Below are 23,641 nucleotides of genomic sequence, written 5' to 3'. Positions count from 1 at the left end.
TCTATTCCCGCCCACGCATTAGACTTAGGTCAGGTACACGGGGTAGGCGTATTTAGAAACACCAGTTGAGTACGTTTAGTCAAATGTATATGTGTATGTAAATATATTTTAATCATTTTAAACATCATATGGCTCAGAAACCATATCAATGTTTTTACAGTATTATTTTATACTATTGCTTTTAATGTATGCACTTTACTTAACTATAAGTATTGCAATAATATCGATCCATTTCTCTTGTACGAGAAAAGAGACTGATCAATAAATAACACCTTTTTATTGAACACGCCCGTCTCTTCCTTTTCTCTACAATCTGATGAGACTAAGAATGCACGTACTGACTGAGTAAAATAATTGCCTTGTGCTCACACGACTCTGGAGATACACTCTTGATTAGGGGAGAGCAAAGTTGTCATGTTCTATGGTTGTCAGAAACTAAATCCCTTCTTGTCTAATCAGGGGAGTTAATTCTTTCCTGAACATTCGAGAAAGTTTCTAGCGAACTCTGAGCTACGCTGGCAAACCCAAAACTTAAGTCTAGTATCGACAGTAGTAGACCTAGTTAACGTCTGGCCTAGGCCTTTACTGCTGTAGGTATTATTCCAATGCGCAGAGCCTATTGGGAAGATAGGAACTACACTACAACCGAAGGTCTGGGCCCCCTGGGTCTCAGTTTCTCTGTCCCATTGCGTGCAAGCCGGCGCCGCCCCCACACCTCGAGGGCCAGAGAAAGGTTCTCGGGTGGTTTTTGCTGGCGTCACCTGCAGCCTTCAGGGAGCACGCTCCAGCTGGAACTGGGGGGGGGGGGGGCGTATGTCTGTCTGCAGCGTTTCCGGGTGGAGGAATGGTGAGTGCCACCGCCAGTCTTGAGGTGGTTCCCGGCAGTAGGCCCAAGCCGGGGACTCGCGTTGGTGCTGACGCCGGGCGGCAGGGGGGGCCCCGCTGGTCCACTCGCCGCTCGGCAACTGGAGGGGCCAGCCAGGCGTGGGCATGCGCCGAGAATCGGGCGTCACCTCCGGAAGACTCGACTGTGTTATGCGCGTGAGATTAAAGTCCCAAAGCAGCTGGAGCGGCCCCGATCTCGGAGGCGGCCCTGCAAATACTCTCGGCCGCCATCTTGGGCCGCAAGGAGGTCGTTCTCTGAATGCAGGCTTCGTCGCTCTAGGGGGCTTAGCAGGTGTTAGGGCCCGATCGGAGGGCGCCTGAAGGATCCTTAGGCGATCGTCTAACAAGTCTGGGCAGTTTATGGGCACCAGGGACGGATAATTGGGCAATTAGGCAGCGAGGGCTGTGGAGCCGCTTCAGTGTGCGGCCATTCCCCTCGGCTGCAAGCCACGACCCCCCGGAATTCTTTTATTTTTAAATGGAAGCGACCCCTTGGGCAAGGGTCGCTTCCTGGGGGCCCAATTTGAAAATAAATATTGTGCTTGCTTCCAGGGGACATATATTTGTTTATGTGTTATCAGCCTTTCTGCCCCCATTTTTTGTAGTGACAGAGCCTGTGACATAGCTTGTTATAATGTGTATTGTTTTTCTTGTAAAGTGTATTGTTTTAATTTCCCCTTTTTTGTTCTTGTTCTAGGCTTTTGCTCTTTAAACTGTTGGAGTGTGCGGTTTTGTTACCGGTGGTTCTGCTGTTTGTGTAGTTGCATTTGTTTGGTAAGAGACCTTTTTTATGCTATTTCAATGTAAATGTGTTTCTTGCAAAATGTGTAATAATACCAGTACGTTCTGTTTCTTTTTTTTGTGATTGTAAAACATGGTTTGCATTAGTGCTTGTTGTGTATTTTTTTTCTGTACATTTGTTTTTTTCCTTCTTTTTAGTGGGATATCGTTGACTATTTGCTGTGTCTGTGCAGAGTAGGTGCTGGTGAGTTTGGCTGTATTTTGTAAGTGAATTGTATAGTTATTCAGTTTATAGATCTTTGTGATAAAGGCTTACATTTTTTACCTACTTTGCACAGTGTTGGTTGTTGAGTTGTTTGTGCAGCCTCCTTTCTTTTTGAGGATAATGGCTAGCCGCCGGATTACTGCTCAGCAAGTTGTTGGAATGCTTTTTGATTCTTCCTCTGACCATGGTCCAGAGACTGACTCTGATTCTGAGCCAGAGGTGGAAGGTGAAGATGCAGGTAGTGAGTTTTCTCTGCGCATGGCTTAATCTGATGATGAAGCTACTTTTGGTGTGGATGAAGTGCCTGTGGTTGCGGAGGACATTGCTGTGTCAATAGTGCGGCAAGAGGCATCTGGGCTGCAGCCTGGGGCTGCTAGACCTCCAGTTGGTGTAGTGAGACAAGAGGCAGCTGGTCGGCAGCCTGCGGCTGCAAGACTTGACGTTGAAAGTTCTGACCTCTGGGTTGCACCAGGCATGGTGCAGCCGGCATTGCCTGAATTTACTGGTGTTCCAGGGTGTAGGCTGAACACTGAAAACTTTTTGCCAATTGATTTTTTCAAGTTGTTTATGGATGATGTGTTTTTGGCTGAGATTGTAGAGCAGACTAATTTGTATGCTGACATTTTTTTGAGGGTGAACAGTGCCAGCCTTAAACCCCACGCTAGAGCTACCCGGTGGACTCCCACAAATTTGGAGAAGATGAAAATGTTTTTGGGTTTAACTTTTTTGATGGGCTTGCTTAGGAAACCATCAATGGCTTCATATTGGTCTACTAGTCCCTTGATGGCAACAGCTATATTTCCGGCAGTCATGAGTCGTGATAGGTATTTGCTTCTGCTTCGGATGATGCATTTTGTTGACAATAGTTCTGCTTTGGCATGAGATGACCCTGATTGTGACCGTCTTTTCAAGATTCGGCCTGTCATTGATCATTTCGTTGATCGATTTCCTGAGATCTTTTATCCTGGGAAAGAAATTGCAGTGGATGAGTCTTTGCTGTTGTTCAAGGGCCGCTTGGTATTTCGGCAATACATTCCTAGTAAGAGGGCACGCTATGGAATTAAGCTTTATATGCTGTGTGACAGTCAGACCGGATATGTCTCTACTTTCAGGGTGTACACCGGTAAGGAATCCAGGATTAACCCCCCTGGTTGTCCGTTGACTTTTGGAGTGACTGAGAAAATTGTGTGGGAACTTGGTCGTGGATTTTTTAACAAAGGCCATCATTTATATGTAGATAACTTCTACACTGGTGTGCGGTTGTTTAGGGAATTGGCCAAAGTGGACACTGTTCCTTGTGGCACAATCCGCTCAAACCGTAAAGGTTTCCCAAAAGAACTTGTTTGTCAAAAGCTTGCTCGGGGACAGTGCAGTGCATTGCATTGTGTTGTGAGGAGCTTCTAGCTGTGAAGTTTTCAGACAGGAGAGATGTCTACATGTTGTCTTCCATACATGATGAAAGCACTGAACCGGTGACTGTTTGGGGTCAGGTTGCAGAAGCGCGCAAACCTGTGTGCATATTGGACTATAATAGGCACATGGGTGGTGTTGACAGAGTAGATCAGAGGTTGGAACCGTATGCTGCTCTTCGTAAGGCTTACATTTGGTACAAGAACTTGGCTATCCATCTTTTCCACTTGGCAACCTTTAATGCTTTTGGTGTTTTCCAGAATTCTTGTCCCCAGTCAAAGATGACTTTTGTAAAGTTTCAGGAGTCTGTAATAGGCAGCCTTGTTTTAGTAGAACAGGCAAGTGTACCTAGAGTTGGAGTGGTGGAGGATGTTGCCAGATTGAAAGATCGCCACTTTCCTGATCAAATTCCTCCTACAACCTCAAAAGACTTTCCCAGTCGGAGATGTAGAGTCTGTTGGCGAATATGTTTGCAGAAGGAGGTTCGTATGTACTGCCCTGACTGCCCTTCAAACCCTGGGCTGTGTGTACCTGCTTGTTTTAGATTGTACCACACGCAAAAGAATTTTTGGGAGCATCCATGAGTGGTAAAGTGAACTGGTTGGTCTTTATTCTTTAAAACTTATTGTTCAGTTTCAAAGTTGGCATTTGTGTAGTGTTTTCAGATTTATTTGTTGTGTTAGTAGATTTGTATCAATTAGCAATCTGTTTTTGTTTTTTATTTGTTTTGAAAAAAAACTAAAGTATGATGTTGGTTTGCGTGTAGTGTCCATTGTCTGACGGTGTGCATGGGTTGGCGCTTGGCTGGTGGTGTCTGTGGACTGGTGCTTGTCTGGCGGTGTCTGTGGACTGGTGCTTGGCTGGCGGTGTGTGTGGTCTGTTTGGTTGGCGGTGTGCGTCGTCTTGCGCTTGCCTGGTGGTGTGTTGGGATTGGTGGTGTGCCTGGGCTGGAGCTTGGCTGGCGGTGTGTGTGGACTGGTGTTTGGCTGGTGGTGTGTGTCATCTGGTGTTTGGTTGGCGGTGTGCATGGTCTTGCGCTTGCCTGTTGGTGGGTTTGGACTGGTGCTTGGCTGGCTGTGTGTGTGGAGTGGTGCTGTCCTGGCGGTGTGTGTGGACTGGTGCTTGCCTGGCGGTGTGTGTGGTCTGGTGTTTGGTTGGCGGTGTGCATGCTCTTGCGCTTGCCTGGTGTTGTGTTTGGATTGGTGCTTGGCTGGTGGTGTGCCTGGACTGGTGCTTGGCTGGCGGTGTCTGTGGACTGGTGCTTTTCAGGCGGTGTGTGTGGACTGGTACTTGGCTGGCGGTGAGCGTCGTCTGGTGCTTGACTGACGGTGTGTGTGGTCTGGTGCTTGGCTGGTGGTGTGCGTGGACTGGTGCTTGGCTGGCGGTGTGTGGGAAGTGACTTAATGCTGGTTACTACACACAGTGCTAGTTGTGCGCCACTCCATGTAATCCATGAGTTTGTGTAGTTGCTGTGTCAGGAATGTGGGCGTGTGAAAGTGATGGGCCCTTGATTGGCGTTGTCTGCTGGTGGAAGTGTAGTAATGTGATGGGTCCGCGGCTGGCGGTATGAATGTTTTGTATGTGTCACATGTATGAAAGGTGTATGAATGGCCTGTAAAGCGGTTGGTGCCTTGTCGTGGCTTTACAGCTCATGAGCTGTGAGTCAATGGTTCAGTTTCTTGTCCTTTCCATTATTAACAGTGTATTTAATTTTTTGTGAAATCACTTGCTAATACAATGGTATATACTGAACCATCACTCACCCTTGTGCCAAATCCAACCAGTATGTGTGTGTGTTTCAATACTTGATGTCTGTGTATTTTCTTTTGAAGCAGGACGCACCTTGTCACTTTTTTTGTAAATGTTGTGATGTGTTGCTTTTGTGCCTGGTGGTGTGAATGGTCTTCTGTGTGTCAGGTATGAAAGGTGTTGAATGGCCTCTAAAGCGGTTGGTGCCTTGAAGTGGCTTTACAGCTCACGAGCTGCGAGTCATTGGTTCAGTTTTTTTGTCCATGTAATTGAAAGTGCATTTCATTTTTGTGAAATCTCTTGTTAATAAAATTATATATACTGAACCATCACTCGCCCTCGTGCCAAATCCAACCAGTATGTGTGTGTGTTTGAGGAATAGATGGCTGTGTAGGGATCTTGTTTTTCTTAGTCTCTGTGCCAAGGTGTACATTCCGCTTACGAATAACCTGCTAATTGTAGATATTCTTGAAAACCCATGGGACTACATGGTGATGTCTCTGGTGAAATCTAACAATTAATTGTATTCACAATATCCTGCAAAACTCACAATGTCCGTCATATTTTCCTTGCAATATAGCGCCCAAATTGTCACGCTGCACAAGAAACACATAAGGATTGCTCTACATGGAGCTCTTATGTCAGAGTATTATCAAGCAGGCGCGTATCTTTTTGGACGATAAGCAATTCCGTAACGATTGGAGCTTTATCGCCAATAAATGTACAAGAGACTGGTTGATCCTCATAATCAGTACAGCCCAACGTCTCAGTGAAGAAGTTCTAAAAGAAATCACTGAACTAGAGGAAGCAATAAACCGTGATAGTAGTTTTGTTGATGCCAAGGAACAACTGGAAAAGATCAAAATAGATCTAGAAGAATACAAACAGTACATGGTAACACAAAAGATCAGAGGTTTACAACGTAACCTGCAACGCTACACACACGAGTGGGCTTTCCCATATACCAACGACTCCTACTACCAGTCTGCCCAAGAACAACAACCACAAGTTGGTGGCAGCAGAGGTGGTAAGGGGAATAGATTTCAACAAAAAAGAACTCCCACTAATTGGTCTTTCGCGAATACATCTAGCGAGGAGGAACCTGAACCGGCCCCAAGTACCAGCAGAGTGAGATTTAATCAATCTGCACCAACAAATACAGATCTGAATACGCTATTGAGGAATTTTTTAGAACAGGGCCAAGCTTCCAACAAAGGCCCCGGATTCCAACAACAACAGGGAAGAGGAAGAGGACGGGGAAATCGACCCCCCCAACAACAGCAATGGCAAACCTCCTCACCGAGGATGACCCGGAGCCGGGGCAAGAAACCGCTAGGCTGAGTATTGTCGTAAATCTTTCGGACCACAATTTGACGAGTGGAGAAGAAGAAGTACTAAACAAAGGATTAGGCTTCGTGCCGACACCGAACCATGATGCCTTCAAATGTCGGATGGAGTTTCACGAAACAATGCGTCGCATCAAACTTAAAAAATTCTTTTTTAAACAACCTACAGAAGTAAGCAAGGGTTTCAATTCCAACTTAAGAAAACCCTCCTCTTTTTGCCCGCCAATTGCTACGCTTGGCCCAGAAACCGCGGTATTCGAAGCAAAAGTCCTAGAGGAAATCAAAGGCATTGAGAATAAGAACCAGTCGATAGGATTCAGAAATATGACGAAAGAAAATTGGGATTCCATTAAAACTTTGCAGAACAACGACAAAATAACAATCAAGAATGCCGACAAGGGTGGTGCCATCGTGATTTTAAATACATCTGACTACGAGGCAGAAGTCCGAAGACTTTTAAATGTTAGAACTAACTATCAACCCCTTGTTAGAGATCCTACTCCTGAATTAAGAGAGATGATTAGGGATCTCGTTGCCAACGCGAAGGAAAGGAAATGGATAAGTACGAAGGAGGCGGAGTTCCTTGTTAACACAAACCCTAGGACTCCTGCCTTCTATGTCCTCCCAAAAATACACAAGCCTGCCAGGCCTCCGCCTGGCAGGCCCATTGTGGCTGGTATCCAGTCTATCCTGGAACCCCTGTCCCAATTCGCGGACTACTACCTACGCGAATCGGTAGTAACCCAACGATCCTATGTCAAGGACACAGCCGATATTTTAAATGTCCTAGATTCAATGACCTACAATCCCGCCACAGAGTATATTGTGACTATAGACATCGAGTCTCTGTACTCGTGTATCCCCCAAGAAGCGGCCTTACTAGCAACTGCTAAAGCAATCAGCAAACAAGAGTGGTTCTACGATGCTCCACAGAGTTTTATCTTACAATGCGTGGAGTTAGCCTTAACAAAAAATTTTTTTGGCTACAAAAACGAGCTTTTCCTCCAAGTGACGGGAACGTCGATGGGGGCTACAATGGCACCGAGTGTGGCTTGTATTTATGTGGGGCAATTCGAGGAGCACGTCATCGATACCGACCAAAACCCTTTTAGGGAACATCTACGCCTGTGGAGGCGGTATATCGATGACGTGCTCCTTGTCTGGTCGGGAGAGGAAGACTGTCTCCTCCAATTTCTCAATTGGCTGAACACGCAAGACAGGAGTCTACGCTTTACTTGGAACTACCACCGTACGAAGGCAGTGTACCTGGACTTGGACATTGAGGCAGCAGATGGTAAATTTGAGACCAGGGTTCACCAAAAACCAACAGATAGAAATTCTCTCCTCACGTACCAATCTTACCATCCTCGGGCCCTCAGGGATAACCTCCCGGTGGGTCAATTTATGAGGTATAGGAGGAACTGCTCAAAAACGGAGACCTACAGAGAACAAGCTATTGACTTGAGCAACAGGCTACAAGCTCGGGATTACCCACGTAAAATAATCCGTCAAGCCAACAAGAGAGCGCTCAATACTCCGAGGACAGCACTCCTAGAGTCTAACAAAAAAGAAAAATCCGAATGCATACCAGTGGTCATGACCTACGACCCACTAGCCACAAAAATCAGACAGGCCATCAGGAAGCATTGGTCCCTTCTTAACACACAGGACCATAAGATGCCACCCCCTCGTTTCGCGTTTCGAAGGGCCTCTAATTTAAAAGACAAACTCGTCCATACTAGGATGATAGAGAAGAAACAACCAGAAACCTCGACTGTACCTAATGGCCACTACCCGTGTGGCAACTGTTCTGTGTGCCATATCACCAATAAATGCACCACCATCCAACTAAAATCCGGAAAAACCTGGACGCTAAATCAATTTAGCAATTGCAACACTACGAATGTAGTCTACAGGCTGAACTGTGAATGCGGCCTTGAATACATCGGGCTGACGTCGCGCAAAATCAAGCTGCGCATCCAAGAGCATTTAAGCACGATACGACAGGGCAAGCTAACGACAAAACTAGTGCAACATTGTCATCGTAATAAGCACACCTTCACATGGGTTGTACTGGAGAGAGTCATGGGGGATGCACAATCCATGGAGAAACGACTGGCAACTAAAGAAGCGCGCTGGATTTTTCAAGAATCTAGTGAACAACAGGGACTTAATGAGTTATTAGAGTGGAATAAACTACGATGATCTAGTTGTCCCTTGGCTCAATAATTCTAGAACACACTGTAAAAATAGGAATTGTCTGAGTATCGGTTTTACATTGGTCTAATGGGTAACAAGAACAAGAAACATCCAAAATAGCCAAGTCTCACTTATCTATCTAACATGGGTGATCTTACCTATACACATTGTAATATGTCTCTACCTTATAGGCAATGCCATGATAATACCCCAACACCACACCATTAGTAATATGATCTTAATGGGAATTGGAGAAGGTAACAAGCAACTGACAGGAAGATGGTGCCTTCATTGGAAACCAAGTTTTGTATATTCCAAGATGGCCGATATGTTATTATAATATTGGAAAGGGATAAGTCATTGAGAGAGACTGTTCCAAGATGGCGGCCGCCCTTTCGATCGGTGTAAAGTCATATGTGTGAATTCAAATCTTTATACATATTAATTCTACTTGTTTATACCCCACTCGGACGAGTGTAGGTTTATAAGACAGGCTGAATACAACAAAATAGACAGTGTAAACGAGTAAGCGGTCACGTGGTTACATGGCCCAATCATCGACCTGTTGCTCACGTGAGGTGTTGGGCCAATCAGAGTCTAGCTATACAGAAACACGGATAAATACACTACGAGCACAACCCATGACGCTCCGGTGTTGAGGAAACGCCGTTTGCTGGACCTCCGCGAGTAAGCATGCATACGCGGAACCGGACGATGAAGATATGGTGAGAGTAGATATGCTGATGTTAATTTCTGCCCGTATGGCGTTTTCCTGTGTCATTTATCCAGGCACCTCAGGAAGGGAGGCGGGACCCTACTTACCGAGCGGAAGGGGGTCAGAGTCTTTGCACAGAGCCAGAGCGGTAACGGTATGAAAGCAACTGTCTTATCTAGGTAAAAAGCAATTTTTGTCCACAACAGGGTGCAAAGCAGATATCAATTATGCAGTATTGCTACAGGCAGATGCCCACATATATACATATGTGTGTCTTATGTTCTTGATTTCCAGCATCTAAAAGCACAGTACCGCTGGCAGTGACATCGTAAATATACGTTGGCCCTGAAGAAATTGCCTGATATTATACCTAAGGCAATGAAACATGTCGGCTGCGGGTTGAGTATGAGGCGATAGGTAGTATTCATACTTCACCCTTTTATATTACATGTTGAACTGCAATGCAACAAAAAGATATCAATAAAGTATGAGTAATATCTTGCTGCGCAGTTTAGTGTATGTTATATGTTGAATGCGGTTAGTCTTGTGTCACATATATGTTGTTTGTACACTGCACCATTCACTGTTATGTTCCTTACTTTGGGTTTTTGGACACGTTTTGCGTTAAGCTATTTGACACCGATGATGAGAACAGGGCTAACCTGGTGAGTACCAACCAGGGGCCCCATTGGTGGTGCGCCCGTGAGGTGTCATCTAGCTATTCACACCTTTTTCTTAATGTTGTCCCTTTGAATGAATGTCTGTATTGTGTTGAAAGGTTTTCTGTTTATCAGAGATGGGCTTAATTTTTAACGTTGGCAACAGCCTGAAACGGTGGTATAATCTCTACGAATAGGGATATAACTAGAGAACGCTCTGGACGATCTAGAACTGTTTATAGCAGGACTTACCTCTACGTTGCCTTGAGGACTGGGTCATTTTTTGATTAGACGCTGCACAAGTAAACAACTAATTTTGTCAAACCTAATTGGTTTAGCTAGGGGGGTCACATGGGTTTTTCACTCCTCCCTTGGTTGTCATCTAGGGAAACCTAGCATACCCACACATTTTTGGAAGTTAGACATCCGGGGGCTTTCAAGGGCGTATGGCTTCCATGGTTCCTCCAACGTTTCTTTTCTCAGAATCCCTAGCAAACTTTAAATGTAGCTGAAATAATTTATTTTTTTCAAACATTTATGTGTTTAAAAGTGTGGCATCACTGGGCTCACACAAATTTCCATCCACCCCGCGTTCCCCCAGGTCTCATGAAAAAAATGGTACCTCACTTGCCTAGGTCTGCCTAGTGCCTGCAACAGGAAACAGCGCAAAACGCAACTTGGTCGCACCGGAATTTTTGCAGTGAAAACAGGCCCTTTTGTGGCAAAGTGCCTACCTTTCGTTTTTGAACCCTAGCTCTACCGGCACCTAGAGAAACCTAGCAAACCTATACATTTTTGAAAACTAGACACCCAGGGGAATTCAGGATGGGGTGACTCAACTACCTACCACCTGGTTCTGTTACCCAGAATCCCTTGCAAACCTAATAAGAAATTGACAAAAAAAAACACATTTTCCTCACATTTCTTTGGTGGAAAGTTCTGGAATCTGCGTGGATTAACAAATTTCCACCCACCCCGCGTTCCCCCAGGTCTCCTGAAAAAAATGGTACCTCACTTGCGTGGGTAGGCATAGTGGCTGCAACAGGAAAAGGCCCAAATCGTACGGTGGAGAATGTAAAATAACCTATAGCAAAATTACCTTCTTTTTGGGGGAGGTGGGGGGCACCTTAGTTTTTGGCCCGGGACTCGGCGGCAAACTTGTGAAACTACCAAACCCAAACAGTTCTGAAAACTAGACACCCGGGGGAGTCCAGGGAGGTATGGCATGCGTGGGTCCCCCAATGTTTTCCTACCCAGAATTCCTTGCATACTTTAAATTTAGGTAAAAAAAAACACTTTTCCAAACTTTTTTGCGTGGGATCTCCGTGCCGGCACAAATGTCCTACCCCCCAGCGTTCCCCTTGTTCTCCAGAGTAAAATGATACCTCACTTGTGTGGAATGTATGGAAAAGTGTTTTTTTTAACCTAAATTTAAGGTTTGCAGGGATTTCTGGGTAGGAAAACATTGGGGGACCCACGCATGCCATACCTCCCTGGACTCCCCCAGGTCTTACTGGCGGAACTAGAAAACTGGGCCAGTGAAAATAACATCCTTCCTCACTCCCAGTCAGGCTTTAGAGCAGGCTGCTCCACGATGGACAACATAATAGCACTGTCTTACTTGTGGCGGAAAGCTACCCTGGTCGTCCATACTACAGTTGATGAAGCTGTTGTCGTCGTCGACAGTGCTGAAGAACCACTCCCCGCCGTCGACATAGTAATAGTCGTCGACGGGAACGTCGACGACCCAGTTATCATCGACGACGACGATCCCGTTGTCATTAGTCATCACCACTGTCGTCGATGATGTCGTCGATGTTACCGGCATCAACGCTGCTGTCGTCGATGATCCAGTCGACGATCCCGTCGACGCTGAGTCTAATGCAATCAAAGGTAGCTTCTGTACCTCCGTGGTCGTCGCCGTAGACGATGACTTCTTCGTCGACGGTCGATTTTTTTACTTTCTCATCAGCAATACTAGAGGTTGGCTTCTTGAATGATGCTGGAGCCACAGGTGGTGTCTTTGAAGGCTCAGAAGAGGCTCTTTTGGATTCTTTTTCTCTCAAAGTGTGTCTTTTGCTCTCCTTTGGTTTTGGTTGAGGTGATTTGGAAGGACTAAACCCTGAAGACCCTTGAGTGGTCTTTTTTAGGGCCTTCTCAAGACGGTCCCCTGAGGAATGAGCCTGAGGAGTTCTTGATCTTTTCTTAGATCTCCTTGACAAAGAGGAGGATTCCTGGTCACTATCACTAGAAACCACCTCCTTTCTGGCCTTGATCTTCTGAAGCCAAATCAAAAGGCGTCCCTCACAATCTCTAAGGGTCTTACTAGAGAAAGTGGGACATACCTTGCAATCCTTTGCTTGGTGGTCCGGATAAAGACAGTAAATGCAGTCTTCATTTGGGTCATCAGTGTATAGTCTCTTTTAGAGCAGGTGGCACAGGCTCTAAAAAGACCCTTTTTCTCCTTTCCAGACATTCTCAAGGATGTAGATGAGAAATATAATATAAAATTCTCAAATCCACTAGAAATAGAATGAAAATTAAGCTTCTACAAAGTTGGAAATCCAGAGTTTGAGCAGAGCGTTAAGGAGACTCCCTAGCACAACATGCCAGTAGAAAATCTCAGGGGCAGAAGGTTCTCTCAGGAGGGTTCTAGAGGGTGAGTGGCTCTGATTGGCTAAGGGAAAAGTTTGGTCCTTTTTTACATAACAAAGGTTATGGGTTGCAAAAGGGAATGGGCAGGCCTTTTCAGTTAGCTATACTGCTAACCATTGCTTTTTTATATACGGGAGACTCCCGTCTCGACGACGGGGAAATGATTCAGGTATGTGAATCTATGAAAGCTCCAATACTGGAGTAACAAACACTTATTTATGTGGAACAAAGGGGATTCTAACCTCAACTGGAGACTAAGTAGGGCCTATGTATCCTCCAAAACATGATCCAATCTTTTAGACCATGGCCCACCCAGACCCTTGTTTTCTTGGTTTTCTGAAGGTGAGCAGCTTTGAACACTGCGAAAAAGAGTCTAGAACAACCATCCAGGCACTGAGATCAAAATGGAGTACTGTTATTGTGGGGTGGTGGTGGAGGGCGGCAGTTCAGTCAGACTGCAAAGACATTACAGGTGTAACATGTTGTCAGTTACCATATGGTGAACATGGTCTGTCATGGTTAGCATATTATGCAGTAAGCCCCCCAAATATTTCACCTCCACTTCAACCAAAAATATCCAAGGGGAATGGCGAGGGCACAAAGGGAGAAACAGATTTTATTCAGCTGTGCCAAACAATTTATTATTTAACTCTGCAGAGTTCCAGCTAGCCATGGCTCATGTAGTAATGAATCTCAATTCAGCAACTGTCCAAACTGTTGAGCAGTACAGTGATATAAAAATACTAACATAACAAAATAGCCTTCTGTAAGGAAATGGAACGATCTAAAAAGCACAAAATGTCTCAGTTTAATGGTCACCAGGTGGTTGTCTACCACATCCACCAGGGTGCCTTAGTGCTAGGGGCTGGATGGAAAAAATACTGTATTTTCTTGAAAGGTTAGTTATGCTAGAGGGGCAAGTGAAGTTGCTTTGTGGCTACTTTCTCAATTTTCTGCTGCTGACAGGCTAAGAGGGATCACGATATGGATATCTGCTGGGAGGTGAAATTATGCCACGATTCAGAATGACCCAGCGACAATGACTGACCGTCTGACTAATGACTACAAAAATATGGGGCCCGAAGAGGTTGGTCAATTGGCGAAAAACGAAAGTATACAAAAAAGTGAATGATGGAATGCTGGAATGCTTGAATTAATGGCAGCGACTGGTAATCACTCCGGGATGCACCCCAATCCATTGTTCTTATGAACACCATGCCGCCTCTGTTTGTACCTAGCCGTATACAAATCATTCTTGACCCAGCACCAATAGAAACAGTCAAGCCGGAACTGCCAGGCCATGTCCTTCTTGAAGCAGAACACAAGCAACCCAGGACTGATTTTGCCTGGTTACAGCTCATTAGCTAAAAATAGCTTGGTGCCAGTGGGACCCACATCCAGGCATACCCGTCCCTCTTAGAGCAATACACTAAAGTATACAAAAAAAGTGATGGATAGAATGAAAACAAGTTACTTACCTGTAACTTCAGTTATCCAGTATTGGTATCTTTCATAGATTCACATGCCTGAATCATTCCCCGTCGCGGGAGTCCCACGGTATATAAAAAAGCAGTGCCAAAAGTAAATTATAGTAGTAGGCCCTAAATACAGGCCTGAGGCCTAGATTGCAGTAGCCTATCTACCTCATTATGCTAAAAAGACCCAAGTCTTTGTCACAGCCAATCAGCTGTCAGCACCCTCTAGAACCCTATCTGCAGAGCCAGTTCTCCTCAGATTTTCGTTAGCACAAGTGGGGAATAAGTATCCCAATTCTAGAGAACTGACTCTTCGGGGAGGAGGGTGGGTGCATGTGAATCTATGAAAGATACCAATACTGGATAACTGAAGTTACAGGTAAGTAACTTGTTTTCTTATCCAGTATTGGGGTATCTTTCATAGATTCACATGCCTGAATCAGAATAGCAAGCAGTAACCAAGTGATAGTCGGTTGCGGATGTTGGGAGACTTGTACTGAAATAGCCCCATTAAACCATCATCAACCTATTCACAAATGTTCTACATATTATTGTCATAGACAAAGAGTAACAAAAGTTTAAAAAATGCATTTGAAACATTAGCATATTTACAAATCACATGAATATGTTTGCAATCTTAGTAAAATAACCTCCTTTATAAAATAACATGTATGACAAAATTAAATATCTGTACCTGAGATTTTCTTTAAAGAAAACAGGTGTCGTAAGACGGCTTGACCAACTGCTGCATCTCGTTCATTTGACGATTGCAGGCAGTAATGTCTGGTGAATGTGTGGACATTTTTCCATGTCGCAGCACGACAGATGTCCTCTAGCGTCACCCCTGCGAACAACGCTGTAGATGCTGCAACAGCCCTCGTAGAATGTGCCCTGACATTCCTCGTAAGAGGTCTGTTTGCTTTGGTATGGCAGAACTGGATTGCTGAGGCTATCCATCTGGAGATCGTAGCCTTGGTAACAGCTGTTCCCAACGTGGTCTGTCCATAAGCTACAAACAGTTGATCAAATTTTCTGAAGTTCTTTGTCCTTGTAAGTAGAATTTCAGACATCTTTTGATATCTAAGGAATGCAGTGTCTTTTCTGCCGGCGTAGTCGGGTTTGGAAAGACGACTTTCAGTTTACCCGGCTCATTTAAATGGAACTGAGAAGGTATCTTAGGTATAAATGAAGGGTTCGTTCTGAGAGTAACGCAATCCTGATGAAAATGCAGGAAAGGTTCTTTTATGGTGAACGCTTGTATCTCACTCACTCTTCTAGCTGATGTCAAGGATAGGAGTAAGGCAACTTTCCACGTAAGGTACTTGATTTCAGACTTATGAATAGGCTTGAATGGGTGCTTCATAAGTTGTGAAAGACTGTATTGAGTTCCCACTTCGGTGGGGGATGTCTAATTGGAGTATACGCTCGGAAGAGTCCTCTCATGAACTGTTTAATTAGGGATGACGAACATAGTTTAGGAATGTTGGACATTTTCCTGAATCTGGACAGGGCCGCCAGGTGAACCTTTATTGATGAAAAGGAAAGGCCAGAGCGAGCCAAGTGTAGTAGGTAAGGAAGAACTTCTTCTGCTGGTGTGTTAATCGGGTGGACATTGTTGGATGCACACCAGGAACAGAACCTTTTCCATTTCAGCCGATAAGTTTTCACAGTACTTTGAGCTTGAGGTCTCCTTAAAATATCTCTGCAGTCTTGCGGAATTTGAAGGTGCTCAAACTCTAGTAAATCAGGAGCCATGCGTGCAATTTTAGAGATTGAGGATCTGGGTGAAGAACCTGTCCCTCGTTTCGTGACAGTAGTGTTGGAGATGGAAAGAGGCGAATTGGCTGATCCTGAGACAACAACATGAGCGCTTGAAACCAATATCGGCGTGGCCATCTTGGAGCAATTAGTATCAAACGGCAACTCTCGCACTTCATCTCAAACGGCAACTCTCGCACTTCATCTTGTGCAATACCCTTGGTATCAACGGAATCGGGGAAAAAGCGTAAGCATAAATCCCTGACCATCGCATGTACAGGGCATTCCCCCTTGACCCCTGTTGAGGGAATCTGCAGGCGTAAAACCGGCATTTTTTGTTCTGTTGTGTTGCGAACAAATCCAACTGTGGTTTGCCCCAAATCTGAAAGACTTTGTGCAATTGAGCTTGATCTAACTCCCACTCATGGCAGTCTGACAGGGATCTGCTGAGCTTGTCCACCAGTGTATTCTGGAGGCCTTTGACATGTTCTGCTCTGAGAGTTATGTTGTTGAGTGTAACCCAGTCCCATAACTCTTGAGCTTCCTGCGACAACGTCATAGATCTTGTTCCTCCTTGTTTGTTCACGTAGAACATGCTGATGGTATTGTCCGTCCGTACCAACACTGACGATCCAGCTATTCTGGGGAGAAAGGCTTGCAAAGAGAGGAAGATGGCCCATAACTCTAGACTGTTGATGTGCTTCTGTCTGTAATCTTGAGTCCACCTGCCCTGGACTTGCAGATCTTGGAGATGGCCTCCCCATCCCTCCATGGATGCATCTGTTGTAAGTATGAAGTCTGGAGGCGTCTGAATGAATGAAAGTCCCTGCTTTAGATTGTGCAACTTTGACCACCACCGCAGAGCATTTACGGCGTGACCTTGATAATGTCCTCGAAGGAACCTGTTGCCTGCTTCCATTGATGATGCAGCTCTTCCTGCAGAGGTCGCATCTTGAGGCATGCCAATGGGATGAGATGTATGGCTGACGAACACATTCACAGAAGGGAAGCAAATAGTCGGACCGAAAGTGACCTTTTTGAGATTTGAATTGCCAATTGTTGCAAGCGGAGTTGTCTCTCCTGTGATAGGAACGCTTTGCATTGTATTGTGTCCAGGCGTGCCCCTAAAAAGGGTAGGATTTGTCTTGATTGCTGTTGGGATTTGCTTAGATTTATAGTCAGACCCAAAGAAGCAAAGAGAGCACGACCGCTTGTCATGGCGTCCTGTACACTGTTTGTTGAAGGGCCCTTGAGTAACCAATCGTCCAAGTACGGGAACACTTGGATTACCCAAGAACGTAGAATTGCTGCTACCGGGGCCAGGCACTTTGTGAATATTCTTGGTGCCGACTTGAGGCTGAACGGTAGTACTTTGAATTGATAATGGGCGCCAGCCACATTGAATCTGAGATATTTGCGGTGTTTGGGATGGATGGGGATGTGGAAGTATGCGTCCTCCATGTCTAAGGAAGCTAAAAAATCTCCTTCGTTCAGGCAGCTTAGGATTTCTGAAAGAGTGACCATGCGAAAGCCCTGCTTCTTGAGGAATTTGTTGAGCCTGCGCAGATCTAAAATTGGCCGTCATTCTCCCGACTTCTTTTTTATAAGGAAGAATCGGGAGTAGAACCCTTGTCCTCTTTGTTGAAACTGGACTTTTTCTATTACATTCTTAAGGAGCATTGTTTGAACCTCCTTGAACAATAAGTGAAGACGAGGGGGAGGGGGTCCCTTGGGCGGAACAGTTGGCGGTTTGGTAACGAATTCCAGGGTGTGACCATGTTGTACCAAATCTAACACCCATTGATCGGTGGCAATTTTTTGCCACTGTTGATGGAACACAGATATCTTCGCGCTGACGGGAAGAGATAAGGATGCGGATGGCGCCCGGTTGAACTCACTTGTTCTTGCGAGTATCTTGCCCTGATTGTTGGAGCGTCTGCGGCCCCCTTGGCGAGAGAAAACCGCTGTGTTCGATTGATGGTAAGATGAATTATAATCTTGACGGTAGTGGGATTGGTACTGTCTGCCCTGCTGATGGTAACCTCCTCTAGAAGAGTAGCCACGTCCTCTAGCGCCTCTGTAAGAACCTCGTTTAAATTGCAGGGAACCGAGCGATCTAGCGGTATCTGTGTCCGTCTTGATCGTTTGTAGGGCATCGTCAATGTGCTTGCCAAATAGAGACTCGCCGTCATAGGCCATATCTAGTACCTTTAATTGAACCTCTGGTCTGAAGGTGGTGGCTTTTAGCCAACATTGACGCCCGAGTACAGCCGCCCCAGCCAATTGCCTGAAATTTGTGTTGGCAATATCCAAGGCACAGTCGATAGTTTCTGAGGCTGCGCGTTCTCCCTCTGTCAAGATCTTCCGGGCTTCTGCTCTATGGTCTTCTGGTATTAAATCAATGAAAGGTGACATGTCGACCATATTTGGCGATCATAGCGCCCTATGATCGCCAGCGAATTAGCTGCTCGGATAGAAGCTGCCGCCATGGTTGAGAATTAATTCCCAATAAGGTCAAGTCGACGCCCTTCCTTATCCGGAGGAGTAGTGATGGGCGTAGCTGGATTTTTTTAGCGCTGCTGCGCCGCCTTAGAAATAACAGAGTCTGGTCTCGGGTGACCCACTAGGCAAGATGGGCTGTCCGATGTAGCTCGGTACTTCTTATCGATCCTTGGCAGTACTGCCGGCACGGAAGCAGGATTCTGCATTATTTTAATGCCTTCCTTCCAGATGTAATCAATTATTGGAATTGCTCTAGAGATCTTTCTAACGTCCTCCTTAAAGTCATGCAGGAAACAATCAATCAGTTTGTTCCACAGTGACAGGAAGTTTAAATCTTTTTGAAGCCCTTTGTATGAGATTGTGGAAACCACCTATGTCTTCTGGTGGAGAGTCGGATGGTTGCGGAGTTGGCAATGGAATAATATACGAATCCCACGGATCAGCAGGGGGATTCTCAGGAAGCTCTCCTTCCTCGACTTTGTCGTCCGAGGACGTATCATTGGTACGAGGAGGCGGTGCAGGCTGGTCTATGATTGGAGACCTAGGCGCTGAAGGTTGAGGCTGAGGTACTGGATCTGTTCCTGCTGCAGAAACTGGTGGTGGGATGACCTGTTGCGGTGGAAAACGCTGTCTCTAGTCCGCTAACATGGCTTGCAGGTCTTGAATGAGGGTAGGAGGTAAGTGACTTGTCTCTGCTGCCCTTGGATAACTTGCATGATGAGGAATAAAATGTCCTCTTGATAATAGTGCGCAACGTAATCCTCCTCATCGGCATCTTGACATTTTATAACTAAGTCAGAAGGATGGCGGGCTACTCCAAAGGCTCCCTCATTGTCATCATCCTCATAGTCTCCTTCCTCGTCCGGATCATAAGTATCGAGAAGGTGTGAGTGGCGAAATATATGAGTACCCCTGTCTCTGAAAAGAGCGAAGTTGGAAGCTCTTGGAGGTAATAGGAGTTGAAAATGCCTGCATTGCTGGCATAGATGCCGTTGAAATAGTTACCAATGCTGTGGATGGTACTGGACTCTTCTTTTTCGTCGTCGACGGAGGCATCGTCAACAGAGGGCTCGATGTCGACGGGACCGTCATCGACGGCGGCGTCGTTGCCGGGATCGACGTCGACGGGCTTGATTTCTTCGTTGACGGGGCAGTCGTCGACGACATAGATGATTTCGTCGACGACGAAGCTGTCATCGACGGTGTTTTCTTCGATGAATGCTTCAACGGCTAGGTTCTCGTTGACGACTCGTCGACGATGGTCTTTTTTGTGATGATAGAAATCCTAGTTGACAGGATTGGAGAGGTATTAGCAGTAGTAGATATAGTAGCCGTTGACGAAGGAACTGAAGATGTAATTGTAGTGAAAGCTGAAGAGACAGAGCAAGTCTTACTCACGGTTTTATGCTTCTTAGGATCCTTAAGGATAGAAGGTCCTGAAGAAGCTGGAGGAGACCTTTGAGTAGAGCCAGGAGTGGAGTGGGAGGTTTTAAAATGTTTTCTCCCCTCACTTGATGTTCTTTCCTGAGATCTCGCTCTTTTACTTGATGTTTAAGCTCCATCATCATCATCCTTAGAAGATTTGAGCCATAACAAGACTCTAGCCTCCCTATCCCTCAAGGTTTTAGAAGGGAAGGTACGACAAATCTTACAATTTTGGGCCTCATGAGAAGGATAGAGGCAATATATACAGTCCTTATGTTGATCATCAACATGGACTCTCTTTTTGTCGCATGTCCTGCAAGGCCTTCTTCTCTGACATCTTTGAAGGGAAAAACTGAGCTGGCATTCAGGGAGACTCCCTTCCACACGACGTGCGGTGAAAATATGAGGAGAACTGGCTCTGCAGAGAGGGTTCTAGAGGGTGCTGACAGCTGATTGGCTGTGACAAAGACTTGGGTCTTTTTAGCATAATGAGGTAGATAGGCTACTGCAATCTAGGCCTCAGGCCTGTATTTAGGGCCTACTACTATAATTTACTTTTGGCACTGCTTTTTTATATACAGTGGGACTCCCGCCTCGGCGACGGGGAATGATTTAGGCATGTGAATCTATGAAAGATACCCCAAAACTGGATAAGTATGAATACTTCTTAATCACATGGGCAACAATCCAGTCCATCATTATTTTGCACATCATGCCACCTCAGTTTGGACCCAGTCATTTGCAAATCAGTCCTGACCCTGCTCTAATAGGAACAGTTCAGCCAGAACTGCTATGCCACGTCATTCCTGTGACGGTATGGCCACACATCTGTCTCATTCTCACTGTGCCACTGGTCCTAAACTACAGCGCACTGATGGGATCAAATTAGGGCAAAGCGGTCTTGGGTTGCTTGTGCTTTGGTTCAGGGAGGACCTGTTCTGCCAGTTCCTGTTGGACTTTTTCTACTGGAGCAGGGTACAGATTGATTTGCATATGTCTGGGTTCGAACTGAGGAGGCATGGTTGGCGCCAAGAGATGGCTGCGGATGCAGCTGCCAGAGCCTGAGATTAATGCAAGCATTCCATCCATCCCCTAGTTGTTAACTGGCCAAACAATCAGCAAGGGGCAGGACTGTTCCTATCAGTGCTTGTTATCTGGTAACCAACTTCAGCTACAGATGGCATACCAAATCGGAGACTGAAAATGAGTCAGTGCAATTGAAATTTCTCTCCAATATCTGTGGGCCACAGAAGACCAAGACTATATGTATTGCATGGGATATTTATCTAAGCTTGTATGTGCCCCATTCAACGCACAATTTTTAGGCAATCAACACTTTTTGGGGATTTGAACATGCAATAAATGTTTTGTCTTTGGAGTGTGCACTATGCAGGTGACTAAATATTTAAACTGCCATAATTTCAGTTATGTGCTAAAAAATAATAATTCAGTATTCAGGCGTGCTAACTTTATATCTTTTGTCTTCACATCTAGAAATACACTGTCCTTTCTTTTCCCCATGCATGAAGTAAGAAACTTACTTATTGGAAGGTTTTTGATGGCCAGCTTGTCCTTGCTCTTCATGTTTCAACCCTGCAAGCAAAGAGTCTCTAGAGCAGTGTTTATCCTGTTTAAAGACAGAAACAGTTACATAAAAATACTCATTGATCTCTGAAGGTACTTATCAAATGACAAATAATGAAATAAAGTGTATACATGCCTGCAAATGAGTAATAAAGGAAAACCTCTGTCTCTGGAAAGGCTCACAGCCCTCCCAGAGACACTGCCCTGGATAGACATCTTTCCCTCCATGTTCAGTTGCGGCGTGGTAGAAAACTTGGGACGGAGTTTCAAACCACCTAGAAATTACATTAAGAGTGTAAACTGTTTCTGACATATAAATAAGCGAACTATAAACCAATACATTTATCACCAACTTAGTTATTTGTGGATATTAATTTTAGAGAAAAATAATACTTGATAGGCAAAAAAGAACTCTAGCAATGCATTATGTATATTTATATAACAAGACCCCCACCACAAGTTTAGCAGCTTGCCTTAAAAAAATTAAGTATTGTAAACAATACTGAAACACTAGAAAAGTAGTACTGTCAGTTTGGAAAACAAAAAGATTATTTTTAAGCAGAGTGAGAGAACCACTGAGGTAGGAGGACTGGTGTACACTTCATTAGGTGAGTGGACTGAAAAAGGATAGACCCTGAGGTCGCATAAGAAGGGAGCAGATCATTGACTGGACAAATAGCTTTGAGCAGAATGAACAAGATTATCAGAGTAAAGTAGGAGAAGACTTGTCTCTGTGAATTGATTCTCTTGACTACAGACTTAAAAGGTAAGCATGATTTGCTGCAATTCACTTCTGCGCTTCCTGTAGTGACAAGCACATGCTTTATTATACATATGAGGTTTGAGATGCAGGCGGATTTGTATCACCATAGTTGTGGTTCAATCATCTATCTTTGCACATAGTGGAACTAGCATTCAGTGAGTGCATTTCCTCAATCAACCAGGGAAAGGACCAACGCTTGTATAGAGTTATTTGAGGTAATATGAGTGTCGCACTCCAGAAAAGATGCAGCTGACAGGAAGCTAATTGCTATTTTCCCCAGATATGAGGTGAAAGAGAAAGGGAGTACTGAGTAAAGTTTAAAAACGGATTTCAGAGCCAATAAGGTAGTAAAGCCAGAAAGCAAATGCTGTTTGGATAGAAATTATGCAAGGAGAGAACATAGAAGGGGGAGAGTGAGCTATGTGGTCTCAACATATTAGTGCTAGTTCAAAAAATGTTTGGGTACCACAGCACCCAACTGTTCAGTGAAGAAAAGAACATCTTTAAGTAACTCCTCACAAATGTAAAAGGACTGTAGACTTAAAGTCTTAATTTTAACAAGCTGAGACTTTTCTGAAAGGAAGAATAAATCCTCCATCTATTGCAATCCATCTGAACATGAAGGAATGTCAACCCGCATTGGTCATCATCAAGGGCCAATCAAAGACTATTATCTCCATTATCTAAGATTGGCAGAGCTCCATCATGCAGTTGAAGAGTTAAGGTCCGGGTTACTGTAATTCATTCTGAAGCTAGATCAGAATCTGTTTAATAAGTTATGTTTGATGGTATAGATAGCTGGTTGAAAGGCCACGGCTTGTTAATGGATTTTCATAGGTGGGACAGTTAGAGAAAAGTGCTGCAGTTTGAAGCGGTATCTGGTATCTAAAAATGTTTATTAAAAGTTCTTTCTTTGCTTTATATCATGTAAGTACCACCACATAGTACAATATCAAACTGGTACAAGACATTGCATGCAATAATTACATGAAATGAGAAATACTGGGTAGTGCAGACCATGTACACACAAACATTCAAAAAGTAATTCCTATCTGCTGTAATAACCCTCACTAAGGATACAGCATACGTTACATGCACTTGACTTTGTAAAAGTATGCACACTGAAGTACATAGCCTACCAAAGCATTGAAGACCAAGAGCACAACTGCAGGTGACAGATTACACTGCTTATATGTTGGAGTGACATAATCCTAACTACGATTCTGTTGATCCTAAACCTAGATGTAATGATGAGAAAATGTGTATTAAAAAAAAAGGGGCTGGGTGGGAAAGGAAAGGCAAACTGATTAGCTTGTAAAACGTATTGTTAAGAGCTTCCACATACGAGCACAACTTGTAACCTGATCATGTTTGCCTGTAAATGATAAGTTCATGTTTTAAATGGCATGTTAGAAGATGGAAGTCTTGTGAGAAGGCACCATAACCAATCCCTAGTGTCTGAGTGTAAAGATTCTGTCCACGGACTGTTGCCAGTGTGAGGTGCTATTGT

General features: G+C 44.7%; 1 protein-coding gene across 1 annotated transcript in view; it reads right to left on the bottom strand.

Annotated features, from left to right (window-relative positions):
• The window catches only part of ARID2 (AT-rich interaction domain 2), a 1,386,754-nt gene that overhangs the window by 102,643 nt on the left and 1,260,470 nt on the right, over positions 1 to 23,641 (bottom strand). Inside the window, exons 17-18 of the mRNA XM_078675715.1 lie at positions 21,505 to 21,643; positions 21,326 to 21,411 (exon numbers count right to left, since the gene is read on the bottom strand). Of these exons, the coding sequence (XP_078531841.1) occupies positions 21,326 to 21,411; positions 21,505 to 21,643 (225 nt within the window). The remainder of the gene's footprint in view (positions 1 to 21,325; positions 21,412 to 21,504; positions 21,644 to 23,641) is intronic.

This window comes from Lissotriton helveticus, chromosome 1_1, assembly GCF_964261635.1.
Source record: "Lissotriton helveticus chromosome 1_1, aLisHel1.1, whole genome shotgun sequence".
Lineage (NCBI taxonomy): Eukaryota > Metazoa > Chordata > Amphibia > Caudata > Salamandridae > Lissotriton > Lissotriton helveticus.
Note: the sequence above shows the minus strand (reverse complement) of the source record. Positions and strands in the feature narration are given on the sequence as shown.